The 15,474-nt window shown below is 43.9% G+C and overlaps 1 protein-coding gene across 1 annotated transcript in view; it reads left to right on the top strand.

Annotated features, from left to right (window-relative positions):
- shank3a (SH3 and multiple ankyrin repeat domains 3a) overlaps nt 1–15,474 on the top strand; it is a gene marked incomplete at its 5' end in the record, with an annotated part of 258,696 nt that overhangs the window by 127,288 nt on the left and 115,934 nt on the right. Inside the window, 4 exons of the mRNA XM_080761381.1 lie at nt 5,809–5,886; nt 7,859–7,925; nt 10,332–10,579; nt 11,346–11,518. Coding sequence (XP_080617507.1) covers nt 5,809–5,886; nt 7,859–7,925; nt 10,332–10,579; nt 11,346–11,518 — 566 coding nt within the window. The remainder of the gene's footprint in view (nt 1–5,808; nt 5,887–7,858; nt 7,926–10,331; nt 10,580–11,345; nt 11,519–15,474) is intronic.

The raw sequence follows: 15,474 nt of genomic DNA, 5'->3' as shown, positions 1-15,474 counted from the left end.
TGCGTGCGTGCGTGCGTGCGTGCGTGTGCGTGGCTGCGTGCGTGCAACTCAATATAGAAGAGTCATCAGAGTCACGGTGATGATTATGGGACAGTTAAATTACATATCGATCGTTCATCAGCAGCACATAAACCCATAACCCCCAGTCTACAGGGGGGAATTAAAAGATTTCAGTGCACTGTGCCTACACATGTCGCGACCGCAGGTCGCGACATGTGTAGGCACAATGCAAGGAATAAATGCATTCGCCATGTATCCGAAGGAAGTCTGATCCAATCACTTTTAGATTTCTCCAGTTTAATCCTGAGTTTAAGTTTTTTAGTGTTCAAGATCTAATTTTAGGCATGTTTAAGCCTCGAGGAAAATCCGTGTTGAGGTTCTTAATCCACTGTTTTTCATTAAAACGTCTTTGTCCTACTGTCCAGTTAGGATTGTGTTGAAGTCCAGCGCATTTTAGAGCTCCAATGCCGTGCGCCATAAAATGTTGCACCAATCTTGTGGTTGTCTTTTTGGCATTGTTAATATTGTATCTGTGTCGTCCCAGCCTAGTACCTATTGTTTTACCTGTCTCTCCGACATATTGTAAACCACATTTTTCACATGTGATTAAATAAATGCAGTTGCTGGTTCTGGCTGTTATTTGTTGTTTAATCTCCAAGACGCGTTTTGTGGTTCTATTTTTTACTAATTGTTTGGGTTTGAAGTATTCTGGTCCCTGGCGTGCTGGTGTGTTGATTTCTTTTAGCTTGCTGTGTACTAGATAATCTTTAAGGTTTTTATTTTTTCTGTAGGCCGATATAATTTTATAATCTTTTAGAAGATCGTCTGTTCGGTTCTCAAAATTCCTTTTTATTCTGTTGTTGGCTAGTGTGCTCTGTGTTGAATAACTGGTTATCAGGGCCAATTTGGGGCCTGTATCTCGCACTTTTATTTCTAAGAAGGTTTTTTGGGCTTTCCGGAGGAAGGTCCTAGTGTATCCTCTTAGTCTGAGGGCATTAAATAGAGTTTTACAAGCTATTTTGAAATCACTTCTTTGCGTGCAAATCCTATGGAATCTTAGTAGTTGTGATTTGACTATTCCTGTGTAGGAGTGTGTCGGGTGGAATGACGTTTTGTGTAATAGGGCGTGAGTGTCTGTTTCTTTAAAGAATACTTTTAAGTCTAGTTTCCCATTTGTGTTAAAGTTTGGGCCCTTGAAGATTGTTACATCAAGAAAGTCAATCCTTTCTGTGTGTGTCACATATTTTATCGTTATGGATCTATGATGGCTATTTAAAACATCAATAAATTCCTGGAATTCTTCTTGGCTATGTTCCCATATTCCAAATATATCATCTAGAAATCTATAGTAATGTGTCGGTTTAAGTCTGCATTTTTCTAGTGCGGTCTGTTCCCATATGCTCATGTAAATGTTTGCATAAGATGGTGCAAATCTCTTTCCCATGGCCGTGCCTTTGATTTGTAAATAGAATTTGTTGTTAAAGGAAAAATCATTCTGGGTTAGATTTAAGTCTAGTAATTGGAGTATTTCCTCCTCTGGTCGACTTGTGTCTGGGTATTTACTAAAGACTTCCCTGACTGCTTGGAGTCCTGATTCTGTTTCAATGTTTGTGTAGAGGCTGTCTATATCTATTGAAAATAGAAGGGCCTCCTTTCCTACTTTAATAGCTTTAATTTTGTCCACAAAATCGTAAGTGTCTTTTATAAAACTGGGGTGTTTTATCGACAGTGGGTTCAGGAAATATTCAATAAACTCTGCTGTCTGATACGTCTCGCTGCCACAGTCCGACACAATTGGTCTCCCGGGTGGAATTTCATATGGTATTGTCCATGAATCCGGGCTTTTGTGTATTTTTGGTAAAAGATAAAATATCCTAGCCCGTGGGCTATCCTGTCCTATTAAGTATTGGTGTTGTTTGGCGTTTATGTGCCTTTTGTCCTTAAGACTGTTTATGATGGCTATGGCCTTCGTAGCTGTCTGCATGTAAATGGGTTGGTCTAATTGCCTATAATGGTCCTGATTGTTGAGCTGTCTCTCACCTTCTAAAAGGTATTGATGTCTATCCATAATTACTATGCAGGAGCCTTTGTCTGCTGGTTTGATAATGATTTGTTTGTTGTTGATTAGTTCCCTAAGTGCCCTGGTTTGTTCTATTGTGAGATTATCTTTTTCCTTAATGTGTCCTGGTATGCGTGTTACCGTATTCATGTCCTTCTGCATCAGTCGTTTAAGACTGCTTGGGATTAAATTCTCAGACGGTTCCCAGCTTGATTTTGGTCGAAAAGGCAGTATCTCCGTTCCTTGGTCCATTCCAAAGTGTGTAGCTAGTTTCAATCTGCGGTGATACTGAGAAAGGTCTTTCTTTAACCTGTTGGTTTGTTGTTTATAGATATCCAGTGTCGGGACAAAGGAAAGTCCCTTTTCCAGCAGTTCGGTCTGGTGTTGATCTGGCTGGAAGTAATGGGACAGATTAATTATGTTTGACTTGCCCCCCCTCCTTTCTGGGTTTATGGGGTCTATAAGTTTAAACTAGTAAGCCAATTTACAAGCATTGCTTTGCCTGTCTCTGTTGTCCAATGTACGTTATCAGGAACCACTTTAAACTCCCTGTCATCCAATTTAGGGAGGTAATTATAGGTAACAATATTGCGATTTAGCTCTCTCATGTTATCCTTATCCTTTATTGAGAAATTAGTTGAGTAGTTGACTAAAGGGACATGGATACTTGCAGTTGGGAATGCGTTCTGTGCTGCTGCGATGGCCTCTCTCAATGCCCTCTGCGCTTGTTTTGGAGCGTGGCCTCTCTCGTTTATCCCAACCGACAGGATGCAATAGGCTACAGTGGTGTTGCTCGGTATCCTCTCTAGTAGGGCCTTCGTATGTTGGAAGCCCATTCCTGGGTAGCAATCCACTTGCAGATCTGGTCGTGTCAGAGATGGAAGTTGGCTCATGTTTGAGTCTCCTATGATGAGGATGCTTTTCTTTGGGAATAGTCTCCAACGTTGGTTCTTCTTCCCGGTGTTGATGTGTTTGTAGACTTCCCCTGGGGTCCTTGGCTCGTCTATTTCTGGTTCATCTGATTCCTTTTCTCGGTTCTCTCCTGGGTCTGTCCTGGTCCTCCTAGGGGCTGCTTCTGTGTCCTGGGTCCGGTCCTGTGTAGTCTTCTTCTTTGTTGGTTCCGTCCTGTTGTGGTCAGTCCTCTGGGGTTTTGGCGTGCCATTTGGATTGGCTCTCCTACTTCGTGTTTGCCTCTGTGGTGGGCTCTTCTGTGGTGGTAGGGTCAGGGAGGGGAACTCTACTTCCGATAGATCCGTTCTAGGGGGGACCTGTACTATGGTTGGTAGTATTGTCTTGGAAATAAGTATGGTGGGGAACATGGGGGGGGTCGAGGTCAGAGAGGGTGGGGAGAGAGGGGCAGTGGATACACAAGGGGGGGGGGGGTTTTGGAGAACGATGGGGAGTGGACACAGGTATATCAGGATCAGAGGGAGGAGGAGGGGGGGGTTGGGGTAAAGTGGGAATAGGCAGAGAGATAGTAGTAGATGGGGGGGGTTGGGGTAAAGTGGGAATAGGCAGAGAGACCGTAGTAGACCAGTCTACAGGGGGGGGGGGGGGGGGGGGGGGGTTAAACCACACTCCACTTCGTTCTGTCGATCCTATCATTCACTGAATCTTAGCTCTGTGACATTTATCTCTTTAAAATGAATGTTTTCTTAATTACCCTGTAGTGTAATTAACACTGTGTGTGTGTGTGTGTGTGTGTGTGTGTGTGTGTGTGTGTGTGTGTGTGTGTGTGTGTGGTTGCAGTGTGTTTGTGCACTTGTCAGCAGGGGTCTAGGGAGCAAGACATCAATACTTAATATACTGTATACACTGTAGGATACACGTGACCACAGCCATCACAATTTCCACTTCCCAAAACAGACAGCAAAGATAGTAATACAGCACGAGAGAGATATGTATAGAGAGGGAGATGTATAGAGGGAGATGTATAGAGAGGGGGGAGGGGATGAAAAAGACAGCAAACAGTTGTGCCGTGCGTGCGTGTGATACATCGAGAAGACGTCTCCACTCAAATGCTTCTATGTTGAGCTCCTTCAGGTTTTGATTGATTGATTGAAATCTTTATTAACAGTTTGCAGAATTACAGTACATTTCAAGCACAAACTCAATACAAAGACTGTTAACTGTGAGTGGACGACCCAATTAAGCCTTACACTTGTTTACAACAGGGTCCACATTGTTCAATTCATCAAAACATTTAGAGACAAACAAATAGACACTTCTATGTAGTTAAAGAACAGAACAGGAATTCATCATATAGGAAGCGAAAAGGGAAAAAAAGTATATATACAGTGAGGGGAACAGGGGGATAAAAGAAAAGAAAACGAAAGACAGAGTGTAGGGCGCCTGCACACAACACCATGCGTTGATGCCATGTGTGCATATGTGCCTGGTTAGGTACCCTGATACCTGCAAGTACATGCTTTTGGCTTGGTTATTTGTGATTTTCTATCACTAGTACTGTATGTTAATAGTTTACTTAATTTTTATTTTAATACATTTACCGCCACCGTGCAAAGTTGTAACTGCTTTATGATTGCTGCCCATAGTGCTGCTTTACAACAGTAAATACAGTACAGTGAAAAATAAACCTTGAGAACATCATATACTCACAAGATAATGGGATTTCCATTTCAAAATTACGTCTTTTCACATGATCACCGTGATTTGCAATACAATTAAGATCTGAATACATATAGCTGTTTGAATATAATGGTTTGATGACTGATGGAATTACGTAATAGGCGCAATGACATGTGCAGCATGGCAGAATATGATCTACAGTACAGTGAGTATGTATACTATATGTATTTAATTTTCCTTTCCGGAATGGTCTTCATAATATAGTCACAGAAGACAAATTTGACTGTACTGGGCTTCTGTAACAATTTCACGACTGAAAATACAGTCCTGGCGGGTGTTCATTTTTGGGACCATGATTGAGAGACATTCCAGCATTCTAAAAAGATGTATGAGTCGGTTACTGCATAGGAAATATTTTCCAAATAGCCATCCTTTAATTGTGGCAATTTTGTATGTGAACTTGTCTCCTCAAATGATTAGGGGTTCATTGCTTCCTACGGCTTCCTTGACTGCATGTGGCCTTCTGACAGAGAGATGGTGCTTCGGGCCATTCTCCACATCCAGCTGTCACATGCAGGGTTCCTATGAACCTAGGACTTTCTCTGTTCCCTAATTATGATGCTCATGAGTTGTGACAGTAGCTATGAAAATAACTGAACTTTTATCAGTGAAGTGGCCTTGTGCTATAAAGGGCAAACCTAATGGCACAGCGTCATGGTAGACACCCCCATGCACGCGCATGCCTGCACGCACGCACACCTGATGAATGACCCTTTACATCCTGCTATTCTTGTGTATGTGTATGCATAGCTACAGGCTGTCTGTCTGTCTCTTACTCCTAGTCTCCTACAGAGTTCACTTGAAATTAGAGCCTTTGATGGCCCACAATGGAGCCTCATAGATCTCTGTGTGTGTGTGTGTGTGTGTGTGTGTGTGTGTGTGTGTGTGTGTGTGTGTGTGTGTGTGTGTGTGTGTGTGTGTGTGTGCGCTTGCGCGTGTAATATACTTTACTGTATGTGTGTTTGTGATTTGCACTTGCAAAAGTGTTTGCACTTTCCAGGTGTGTGTGTGTGTGTGTTTATACAGCGTGCAAAACGTAAGCAAGCATGGCTTTTCAAGATTGATCTCAACACTGTCTGTTCTGTCTGTTTGTCATTCAGGATAGCTGTGCCCGCGTGTTGCTGTTCCGAGGAGGCAATAAAGAAATAAAGAACTACAACAGCCAGACCGCCTTTCAGGTTTATATACAATTACAATTATTCTGTTTTATTTAAGCAATATTACACAAGAGGGTGTTCTTTATCGTCATTAATGCATGCCTGCGATGCTGCAGGAACTCTGAAAAGGCAGAGCAGAAGTGCATTAAAGGAGAATTCCATGCTAGAAGGCTTTCTTACCTTTATTTGTAGTTGTTACGTCCCCACCAAAGAGGTCCAGGTGTTATTTTGTGCAAAAGCTCCTTATTGGCTATTTCCCCTACCATAAGCCCTAAATGAATTGCATTGAATTGAATGGGAATTGAATGGGGCTATGGGGTGTTGTGCTAATTCGCTTATTTCCATCGCTCAAAATTATTATTATTTTTGTATATAATAATTATATCCTCTCTTCATAATGTAAATTATATTTAAAAAACACCTGGACCTCTTTGGTGGGGACATAACAACTACAAACAAAGGTAAGAAAGACCTAGAATGGAATTATCCTTTAATGACAATAAGAATTAACACCCTCGAGTGTAATATTGCAATTATACAGTTACCCTTAAAACTAAGGGTCCAGGCGCATGCCACATATAGGCTCTGGCCTGACAGTGCGTTGCATGTTCGAGTCCTGTTCATGACAACCTTTGCTGCGTGTCTCTCCCCTTCTCTCCTACCCTCTCTCCTGTCCGTCTTCACTGTAACTATCAATAAAGGCACAAGAGAGAGAGAGTATGTTTTGCACTCTGTCCGTCTGTCCGTGTGTGTGTGTGTGTGTGTGTGTGTGTGTGTGTGTGTGTGTGTGTGTCTCCGTCCGTCCGTCCGTGTGTCCATCCGTCCGTGGACAGCTAATCTCCGTCACCGTTGGCTTGATCGCAGCCATACTCTGCACACACACTCCCTGAATGCCACAGCTGAACCTCTGCCCCAAGGTTTTCACATTGGCCTCTTATAGCGCCACCAGGAGGCCGGTTGGTGTAAAAAGAAAATTGGACAGTACATTCAAGGAAACTGGTCTTTTTTCAGACTCCATCCTGATTGGTTAATATTGGCTTCCAAAGTTCGCAGGAAGCCAGGAGTTTCAAACAAAATGCCGCAAATCATGAACACATCGTGTGGTTTCCGTGTGTGCACTCACATTTCCACTAGGCCGAGGAAGAAATGCCACTTGACAGTTTTCAAATCAGCGTCATGGTGGTGCTACAACAGGCCAAGTCGCGACACTCACACACACACACACACACACACACACACACACACACACACACACACACACACACACACACACACACAAATCCCACACAGTATAATGTTTATTCAACTCTGAGTTAGCAAAACTGCGGATTCTACTGAATATGCATGTCAATCTGGCCTGTAGTTATAATTGCTGCATGGGTTGGCAGCTTGATGACGTCTGTGTCGAATTGACATTGACACAGATTAGCTGGGCAGATCAAAGTTAATGTATTTGTACACAGGATGAGCTGGCCTGTGCGCAAACAGCCGAGTGGTTTTAAGGCACGTACCACATGCAGGATCTGATGCCTGACTATGAGCCCATCGGACCATTGCTGCAAGTCACTCCCTGACTCTCTCAGTTTCCTGTCTGGTGGACTATTAAAATATACCCCCCGAAAATATCTAAAAATAAATGCACGACCTGGCTTTACACAGTACCCACAATGCTGCGTCATATAGCCTACAGATTACACATGGGTGGGCTTCAGTCAACCCTTAACCTACAGATTACACATGGGTGGGCTTCAGTCAACCCTTAACCTACAGATTACACATGGGTGGGCTTCAGTCAACCTTTAACATACATATTACACATGGGTGGGCTTCAGTCAACCTTTAACATACACTGAGAAGGAGGGAGGGTTGAGATCCATGTGAAGAAATAGGCATGATAAGTGGGATTCATTAACATTATGGTAATGTTACTTGTTTCAATGTAAAAAAAACATTTTGTAAAAACATTTTGCTATCTCTCTTCTCCTCTCCCCAGGTGGCTATCATAGCAGGAAACTTTGATCTGGCTGAAATTATAAAGATCCACAAAGTATCAGATGTTGGTAAGTTAAACAGTAGCACACACGCACGCACGCACGCACGCACGCACGCACGCACGCACGCACGCACGCACGCTGTCTGTCTGTCTGTCTGTCTGTCTGTCTGAAATGAGGTGAGGCTGTGTAGACAGATCTACACAGCAATTGACCTATAGCTATAGCCCCTCTCCAAACTGCAATGGTCCAATCACAGCTAAGCATAATAATTAGACAAACCTCTCCACCAATAGTTTTCCTGTATGATAAAACATTGTTTTAAAAAAGAAATGCCACACACATATTCTTCCAGTGCATATGGCAGGCCTTGTTGACGGATTTGGAAGAGATTTTGAAAGTCTGGTTCCAAAAATGAACCAGTATTTAATGTGTAAAATTCATGATATTTACATTGGAATGAATGAGCCTGTCTTTGCTAAAGGTGAATTGCTGAAGAGGTTTGGGTATTTCCTGTCTGTCCATGTGAACATAAACACAAAGGAAAACTCTGCCATCTAGTGTATAGAGGAAGTACTACACTACCCAACTGCTGAACTGAGTAATCTGTCAGCACTGAATTATGCAGATACATCTAGTCAATAATTGCATCCAAGCAGTAACAACATGTATATTTGGGATTCAGGGGACTCTGAGTGTTAAATGATGCATTTATATAGCGCCTTTCACACACACATTCATACACCGATTGCAACGGAAGCCATGCAAGGCACCAACCAGCACATCAGGAGCAATTAGGGGTTCAGTGTCTTGCTCAAGGACACTTCGACATGTAGACAGGAGGAACTGGGATTCGAACCACCAACGCATGGATCATTGGACGACCTGCCCTACCTCCTGAGCCACAGTCGCCCCAGTGTTAATTTAATGCTATTTTGCGTGCAGGCAAAATAGCATTGTATTGCTTTTATACTTGGGCTGTGAATGGATTTGGCAAATTGGCAGACATCAAGGCACATCTCCTTTCTAGCATATTCTAGTCTTTCTTACAGTAAAATGTTCCTGTCACAAGATAACGTCTTGTCTTTTAATCTATTTTGGTGACATTTTGTCATTTCAGAAGACGCAAATAAATCACAAAAAGACAACTAGAAAACAAGAAAACTAAAAGAGGATCTCCATGTCGCTGTTATCAGTGGTTCCCAAACTGGGGGTCGGGACGCCCAGGGGGGTTCCCCAAATTATGTTGATGATTATCTTATTAATATCCAACATTGTTTTGTCACTCAACAGTAAACAAACCAACATACAGTATATTAAAGGCCTTTTGAAATGGGCAGCGACTGGCGCGCCCAATATTTCATTTTCAATGAGAGGCGTGTGTTTATTTGGGACATGCAGAGAAGTTGAGGGGCGACAATGCAAGCGTATTTTCACGGGCGCGGTCCCGTAAAATTGTAGCACACACACACGTGATTGTTTCGTGCACACGCCCGTGGGCGACTAGAGTGATTGTGGTGGGATTATGGTGGGATTGTCCCGCGCGCCCTCATGACCAGACCTGTCGCTGATCCAGGCGAGAGCGCCTGTGCCACTCGTCCCTCCCCGTCTGGCCTTAAGTGTATACAGGGTGTCTACATTTCAACACCTGGCATTACGAGGCTTAACCCGCGCCATGAGCTTGTAGATGTCTAAAAGGTTAAGCTGAGTTGAGACGACATGGTCCACATGGTGCACAGGGAGCAGTGTGCACATTTCACGCTTACGCGTTAACGTGCACATTAAGCCCAGCTATGTCGGCAGGTGCATTACAGCACTGGCTCCCAAACAGTCGGGACCCATTTGTGGGTCGCTGATTTATTTTATTTTCATGACTTCATGAAGAAATAAAAAAAAATCTATAGTGAAAATAGCTGATCTGCAAGCCCATAACGTTGTGATCGTGTAGATCAGCTATTTTCATTAGTTTGGGTCTCGGGGCAAACGTCTAATTTGTCTTTTGTTGTCGCGGGCTAAAAGGTTTGGGAACCACTGCATTACAGGCTCTGCTCTGCTGTGATGTAACCTTTGGAACTCTTATTACAGTTCTAAAATTAGAGACTGGTGGTAATGTGTTTTACAGAGGACTCAAACTATGGTTGAAATCAAATCAACTGTGCTCACTATACTTTCTGACCGGTTACTTGAATGACTTTTGTTTCTTGTGTTTCACAAATTAATGTAATGGGTATGATTTTGCTAGTGCCTATTTCTTTTTTTCTACTTAATTGGGCTTTTAGACTAAAGTGTTATGGTATTTTTAGAAAAGCCTCCTGTGGACATGCTCTATAATATGTGAAGAGTCTGCCTGTGCTATTAACTCATTTTGGATACAAAAACAATTTAGTCTTGCAATGTGCAATGTGATTGTGATGTCCATGTCACATAACTAAATACCATTAAGCATAACATAACATACTGGCTTGTTCTCTCCAGTGCCTTTCAGGGAGTCTCCCTCCTACACCACCCGGCGTCGCGTGACGCCCGGCCCCCTGCCCTCGCCCCGCTCCCTCCTCCGCTCGGCCAGCGACAACAACCTGAACGGGGACCACCACCCTGACCACGGCCACATCAGCCACGCTCACGTCGGGCAGGGCCCGCGGGAGATGCGAGGACGCCAGGGACACTCCCCCGTGCCCTCACTCCGCAGCCTGCCCGCCCTGCAGCACAGCAGCCTGGGAGAGGTGAGGAGTGGTGTGTGTGTGTGTGGGTGGGTGTGGGTGTGTGTGGGTGCGTGTGTGTGTGTATGGGTATGGGTGTCTGTGGGTGTGGGTGTGTGTGTGTGGGTGCGACTCTCTGGGTTAGTGTTTCCATTGTTTTTTGTTTCGTTTATCTGAACAATTATTTATGGTGTTGGATACAGTCACCTGACACCAAGGGGGTCGTAACACACTAGAGGTTAACACACCTTTGACGCGCTCACATCTAGCTTTAAAATAAATAAATATAAACACTGCTTCCCATCATGCACCTGTAACCCAACATGCCTTGCAGTGCATCGACGTGTGTGTCACGTGATCGGCCGTAGCCAATTGGAAGAAGGAAACACTGGAGTCCAGTTCCTGTTTCTGGCCCGTTTTAAAAGGCTGTTTTCTCTGAATAATAGTAGGTGCTATCCGCCATGATTGAACACAGTGCAGACATTCTGTGGTCATTTCTGATGTTATGCTGTGTTGAGGTGACAATATTAAAGCTTCTGAAGAGAAATAGATTTCTAAGACGGAGGGAGTGAGTGTAATGGCGGATTTCAGAAACTGAAGCAGGCGCGATGCAGCAGAAGCTCGGTTGAAAACGCAGAGGTGAAGTGAGCGACGTCAGAGCAGAGGAAACGCAGAGGCGTAAACGGCACCTCCGCATACGTCACAGTCTATGATATGAATACAAGCATAATATCACACTTCTGATCACTTTCCAAACCTCCTGTCTCTCTGTCCCATGTTGTGTATCCAGAGTCGTCATGGGGAGTTCCCGGACAGCAGTCTTCAGAGTACAGGCAGCTCCAGATCGTCCCACTCTCGCTCGCCGTCGCTCCACCACACACAGGACGATGACAGCAGGCCCATCCCCCGTAGGTCCCACAGCCACGGCTATCCCCACGGACACGCCCCCCGTGGAAGATTAAGGTCTGTTGTTTTACTTTTGTTCCTCATGTAATGTGTGCTTTTATTGTTTCACTTATGCTTCAGTGTCTTAAGGGCAGATTCACACTGAGTCTGTTTGATTCAAACTGTTCCCGAAAATGATTGCCTGGTCTCCCCGCTGGCCACGATTCACATTGGCCTTGATTGACATTGGCCTTGATTGACTTCATTAAATGCTTTGGCATTTCACTGATCCGTATCCGAGTACACTTCAATCAGTCCTGAGACTAACTCCATGCGGTCCCAGGAACGGTTGGGTAATCTGCTCCGGGGAACGGTACACAGCATTCACAATACCACAACATCTGCCAAGTGGTCCAGAGTGCGCACCAGGACGTTAGTGTGAATCTCCCCTAAAACGGCTGATTTGTGCTTATTCTTGGGGCGGGGGTGGCATTCATGTAGAAGTTAGAGACTTGGCTTAGGGATCGCTTGAGTTCAGTCACAGTCACACCAACGACATTGAGACGATGAAAGAGTAACCACATTGGAGATTCCCTCCGGCAAGGCACTTAACGTCATTTTGCTCCTGTGGAGCTAGCTTGCGAGTCAACAGTGCAAAGCTGTGATTGTCCCAGGCAGCTCCCATGTGTGAATGTGTGCAACTATACGAGTGTAAAGAGCATTGCCCCCCCAGTTTGGTTTCCCTGATCAAATTAAGGCCACATGAGAGGGGGGTATTTTAAGAGTTGTATCCTTCCTCTCTGCTGCCAGATTTTGGGTTAGCGTCAGTGGGCTAGTGTTAGGTTGCTGTCACTGGCCATTATCTCTCTCAGCTTTTCAAAGTAGAAATCACAGTGGACTGTGTAAAGGGAAAAAAATGAAAACTTATCTGAAATCCATACCACATAACATGAGCAGTTGGAATCATCTGTTAGTCACTGAGCGGATATGTTGTACAGCACTGGGTGATAAAATGTGATATTCCACCTTCCATCAGCAATGCTGAATCTGCTTTATGTATTCATGAATCGGCCCAGTGTGTGTGTGTGAGAAATCATTTTTCATGTCCAATCTGTCTGCGCAACCTGCTCAGTGAAAAAGACAATAAACACAGATTAATCTGAAACTGTAATAGCGAGAAATCTGTGTTGGCCTGGATGTGGGGCACTAGATAGACGTGCATTTGCAAAGCAGTAGCGTAGTGTGTCGTTTGTCAGGAAGAAAGTGTCATTTAGTTACTGTAGTGAGCTAAGCTGAAATCCACCACCATGCTGCTGCCTGCTGCTGCTGAACGACAATCAACATATTGACTTGTGGTGTAAAGTAGCTCAGTACATTTACTGTACTGTAAGGGCCACTTCACCCCTTTTGCAACCAGATCTTATTTTAATGAGGTTTTGGAGACAAGAAACACTTTCCTGTTTTGTTTTTTTAAATGTGTGTAATACATGGTTTTAGATATTTTTGTATTTCAAAGTGGCCAGTGATGTCATGGACATTGGTCTCACTTCGTTCCTGGACCATGTTGTCTCAGTAAGACAGCCCTCTCCCTCTCCACAAGGTGGAGTGAGTGCAGCAAAGCATTATGGTCATTGTAGTAATCCAGCAGTGAGCCCAGTGTCCATGACATCACAATACTAAAATGTCTAAAAACACAAATTACCCACATAAAAACCCCAGGAAAGTGTTTCTTGCCTCCCAAACATTATTACATCCTGATACAGGGGGGTCAAATTATGACAGGCATGTCATGCTTTCTAGGGTGTGATTTGGGGTCCTAATGATGAATACAAAATTAATATCAACATCTTAAAACCAAAATGTTGAATTGTGGGTTTGAGCTCACATGGCCTTTTGATGTAAATCAAAAGGGGGGGGGGCAACTCTGGTTGCAAAAAGGGTGAAGTGTTTTTACTTAACCTGGAGTATTTTCAAATTTACTTCTACTCCACTACATCTCTACAGGAACTACAGGAAAATATCATACTTTAGTGCACTACACTACAATTACCTGAAAACGTATAGTTACTTACATTTGGTTATTATACAAAAGGTACCACCAGCCCTATATACATTTCTGCCATTTGAAAATAGGCGATCTACAAGCTCACCATGTGTCGCGATGCGACACATTGTCTCTATAGGTCGTCCTCAGCCCTCCATCGTCGCATCCAGTCATCCCTGTTTTCCATACATCTGGTCAGCTTGTTGGTGTTTTGCACTCCTGCGTCTTTCTTGAGTACATCCACGTATGTTAATGTGGGACGTCCTCTTGATCGATGCCCATAGGGGCGACTGTGGCTCAAGAGGTAGAGCAGGTCGTCCAATGATCCATGGGTCGGCGGTTCGAATCCCGGCTCCTCCTGTCTACATGTCGAAGTGTCCTTGGGCAAGACACTGAACCCCAAATTTCTCCCGATGTGCTGGTTGGTACCTTGCATGGCTTCCGCTGCAATCGGTGTATGAATGTGTGTGTGAATGGGTGAATGTAATGCACAATCTATGTAAAGCTCCTTGGATAAAGGCGATATATATATTTTTAAATGCACCATTTACCCATGTGTTGGTTCCCACAGCACCAATTTGCTGGCTGGCAGTTCCTGATGTCTTTGGCAGTGTCCTGCTAGTCTCATTCTCCTGGCTGCTATAGCTCACCCTTGGTATTCTCTCATACAAGATCTTGTTGGTAACGGGATGCACACACATTAGACACACCAACGGACCGACATGCAGAATTAACAGTCGGACATGTGGTCAGACATGCGGTCGAACATGCACTGCTCCCGTGCTTGCGGTTAGGTTTGAGATAGGTTGTCGGTCTAATGACAGTCGGACCAATTGTAGCCTATGTCTAAACCAGTAAGACGCCTAAGGGCGAGAAGCGAGGGCGAGGTCGGGTGCCCTCATCCGCCTCGTTGACGGCAGACTGCTTTAATTACTTTAAAGGCTACTGATGCCTGCACTCTATTGTCGAATTAAAGTACAAAGCACAAATTGACATAAACACTGATGCACTGTTGCATAACACCATGCATAATATATAAGCAATAAGACAAACGTAGGTAGGTAGGCTGTGAGACAGGTGAGTAGAACTAGTAGTCAGGGAATATTATCAGTATAATGTCAATGGGAATACATTTCTTACCAAGAATTTTCTTCACCAATGTGTTTGTAAAGGTGTCTACTAACATATCCCACATTGGTTTATATTCAACCACCCTAGGGGAATTTTTGACAGCTGCTGAAAGTTGGGGTACCATCAACAGCCAATATATGGCAAAATGTTCTAAATTTCATTATGCTTTAAATAGCATGTGACGTGTCAAACTAGGGGGTTTTCATCATTCTGAATTCATTCCAAACATTAGTTTTGCACGGAAAACACTCCTTGGGCTAAAAACAGCCACAGACCCAAATGTGCCCTAATGTGCCCAAATGTGCTGACCTCATCACATTTGACGGCTATGGCCTTTTTAAGCCCAAGGAGTGTTTTTCGCAAAACTAATGCTTGGAATGGATTCAGAATCATGAAAACCCCCATGTTTGAGCCCTAGTTAGGCCATAGACCCCCTAGTTTGGCCATAGCCACTTGTCCAAATTTGTGATGACGGCTATGGCCATTGTGGCAGTGTTTTTCGTGCAAAACGAATGCTTGGAATGGATTCAGAATGATGAAACCCCCCTAGTTTGACACGTCCGTATGCTACTTAAAGCATAATGAAATGTAGAACATTTTGCCTTATAAGTTGTATGGTACCCCAACTTTCAGCAGCTGTCAAAAATTCCCCTAGGGTGGTTGAATATAAACCAATGTGGGATTATGTTAGACATCTTTACAAACACATTGGTGAGGAAAGTTCTTGGTAAGAATCTTTTTCCCAGATTTTATTAATGTCCCCTCACTATAGACAGATAATTACTTGACAGGCATAGGCGGCGGGTGGATTTTACCTTTGGGTAGGCTAGAATTGTGTGGGGGGGGACTGTCGCACTCC

Source organism: Protomyctophum bolini, assembly GCF_963924005.1.
Source record: "Protomyctophum bolini genome assembly, chromosome: 4".
Lineage (NCBI taxonomy): Eukaryota > Metazoa > Chordata > Actinopteri > Myctophiformes > Myctophidae > Protomyctophum > Protomyctophum bolini.
This window is presented reverse-complemented; position numbering and strand designations above follow the sequence as displayed.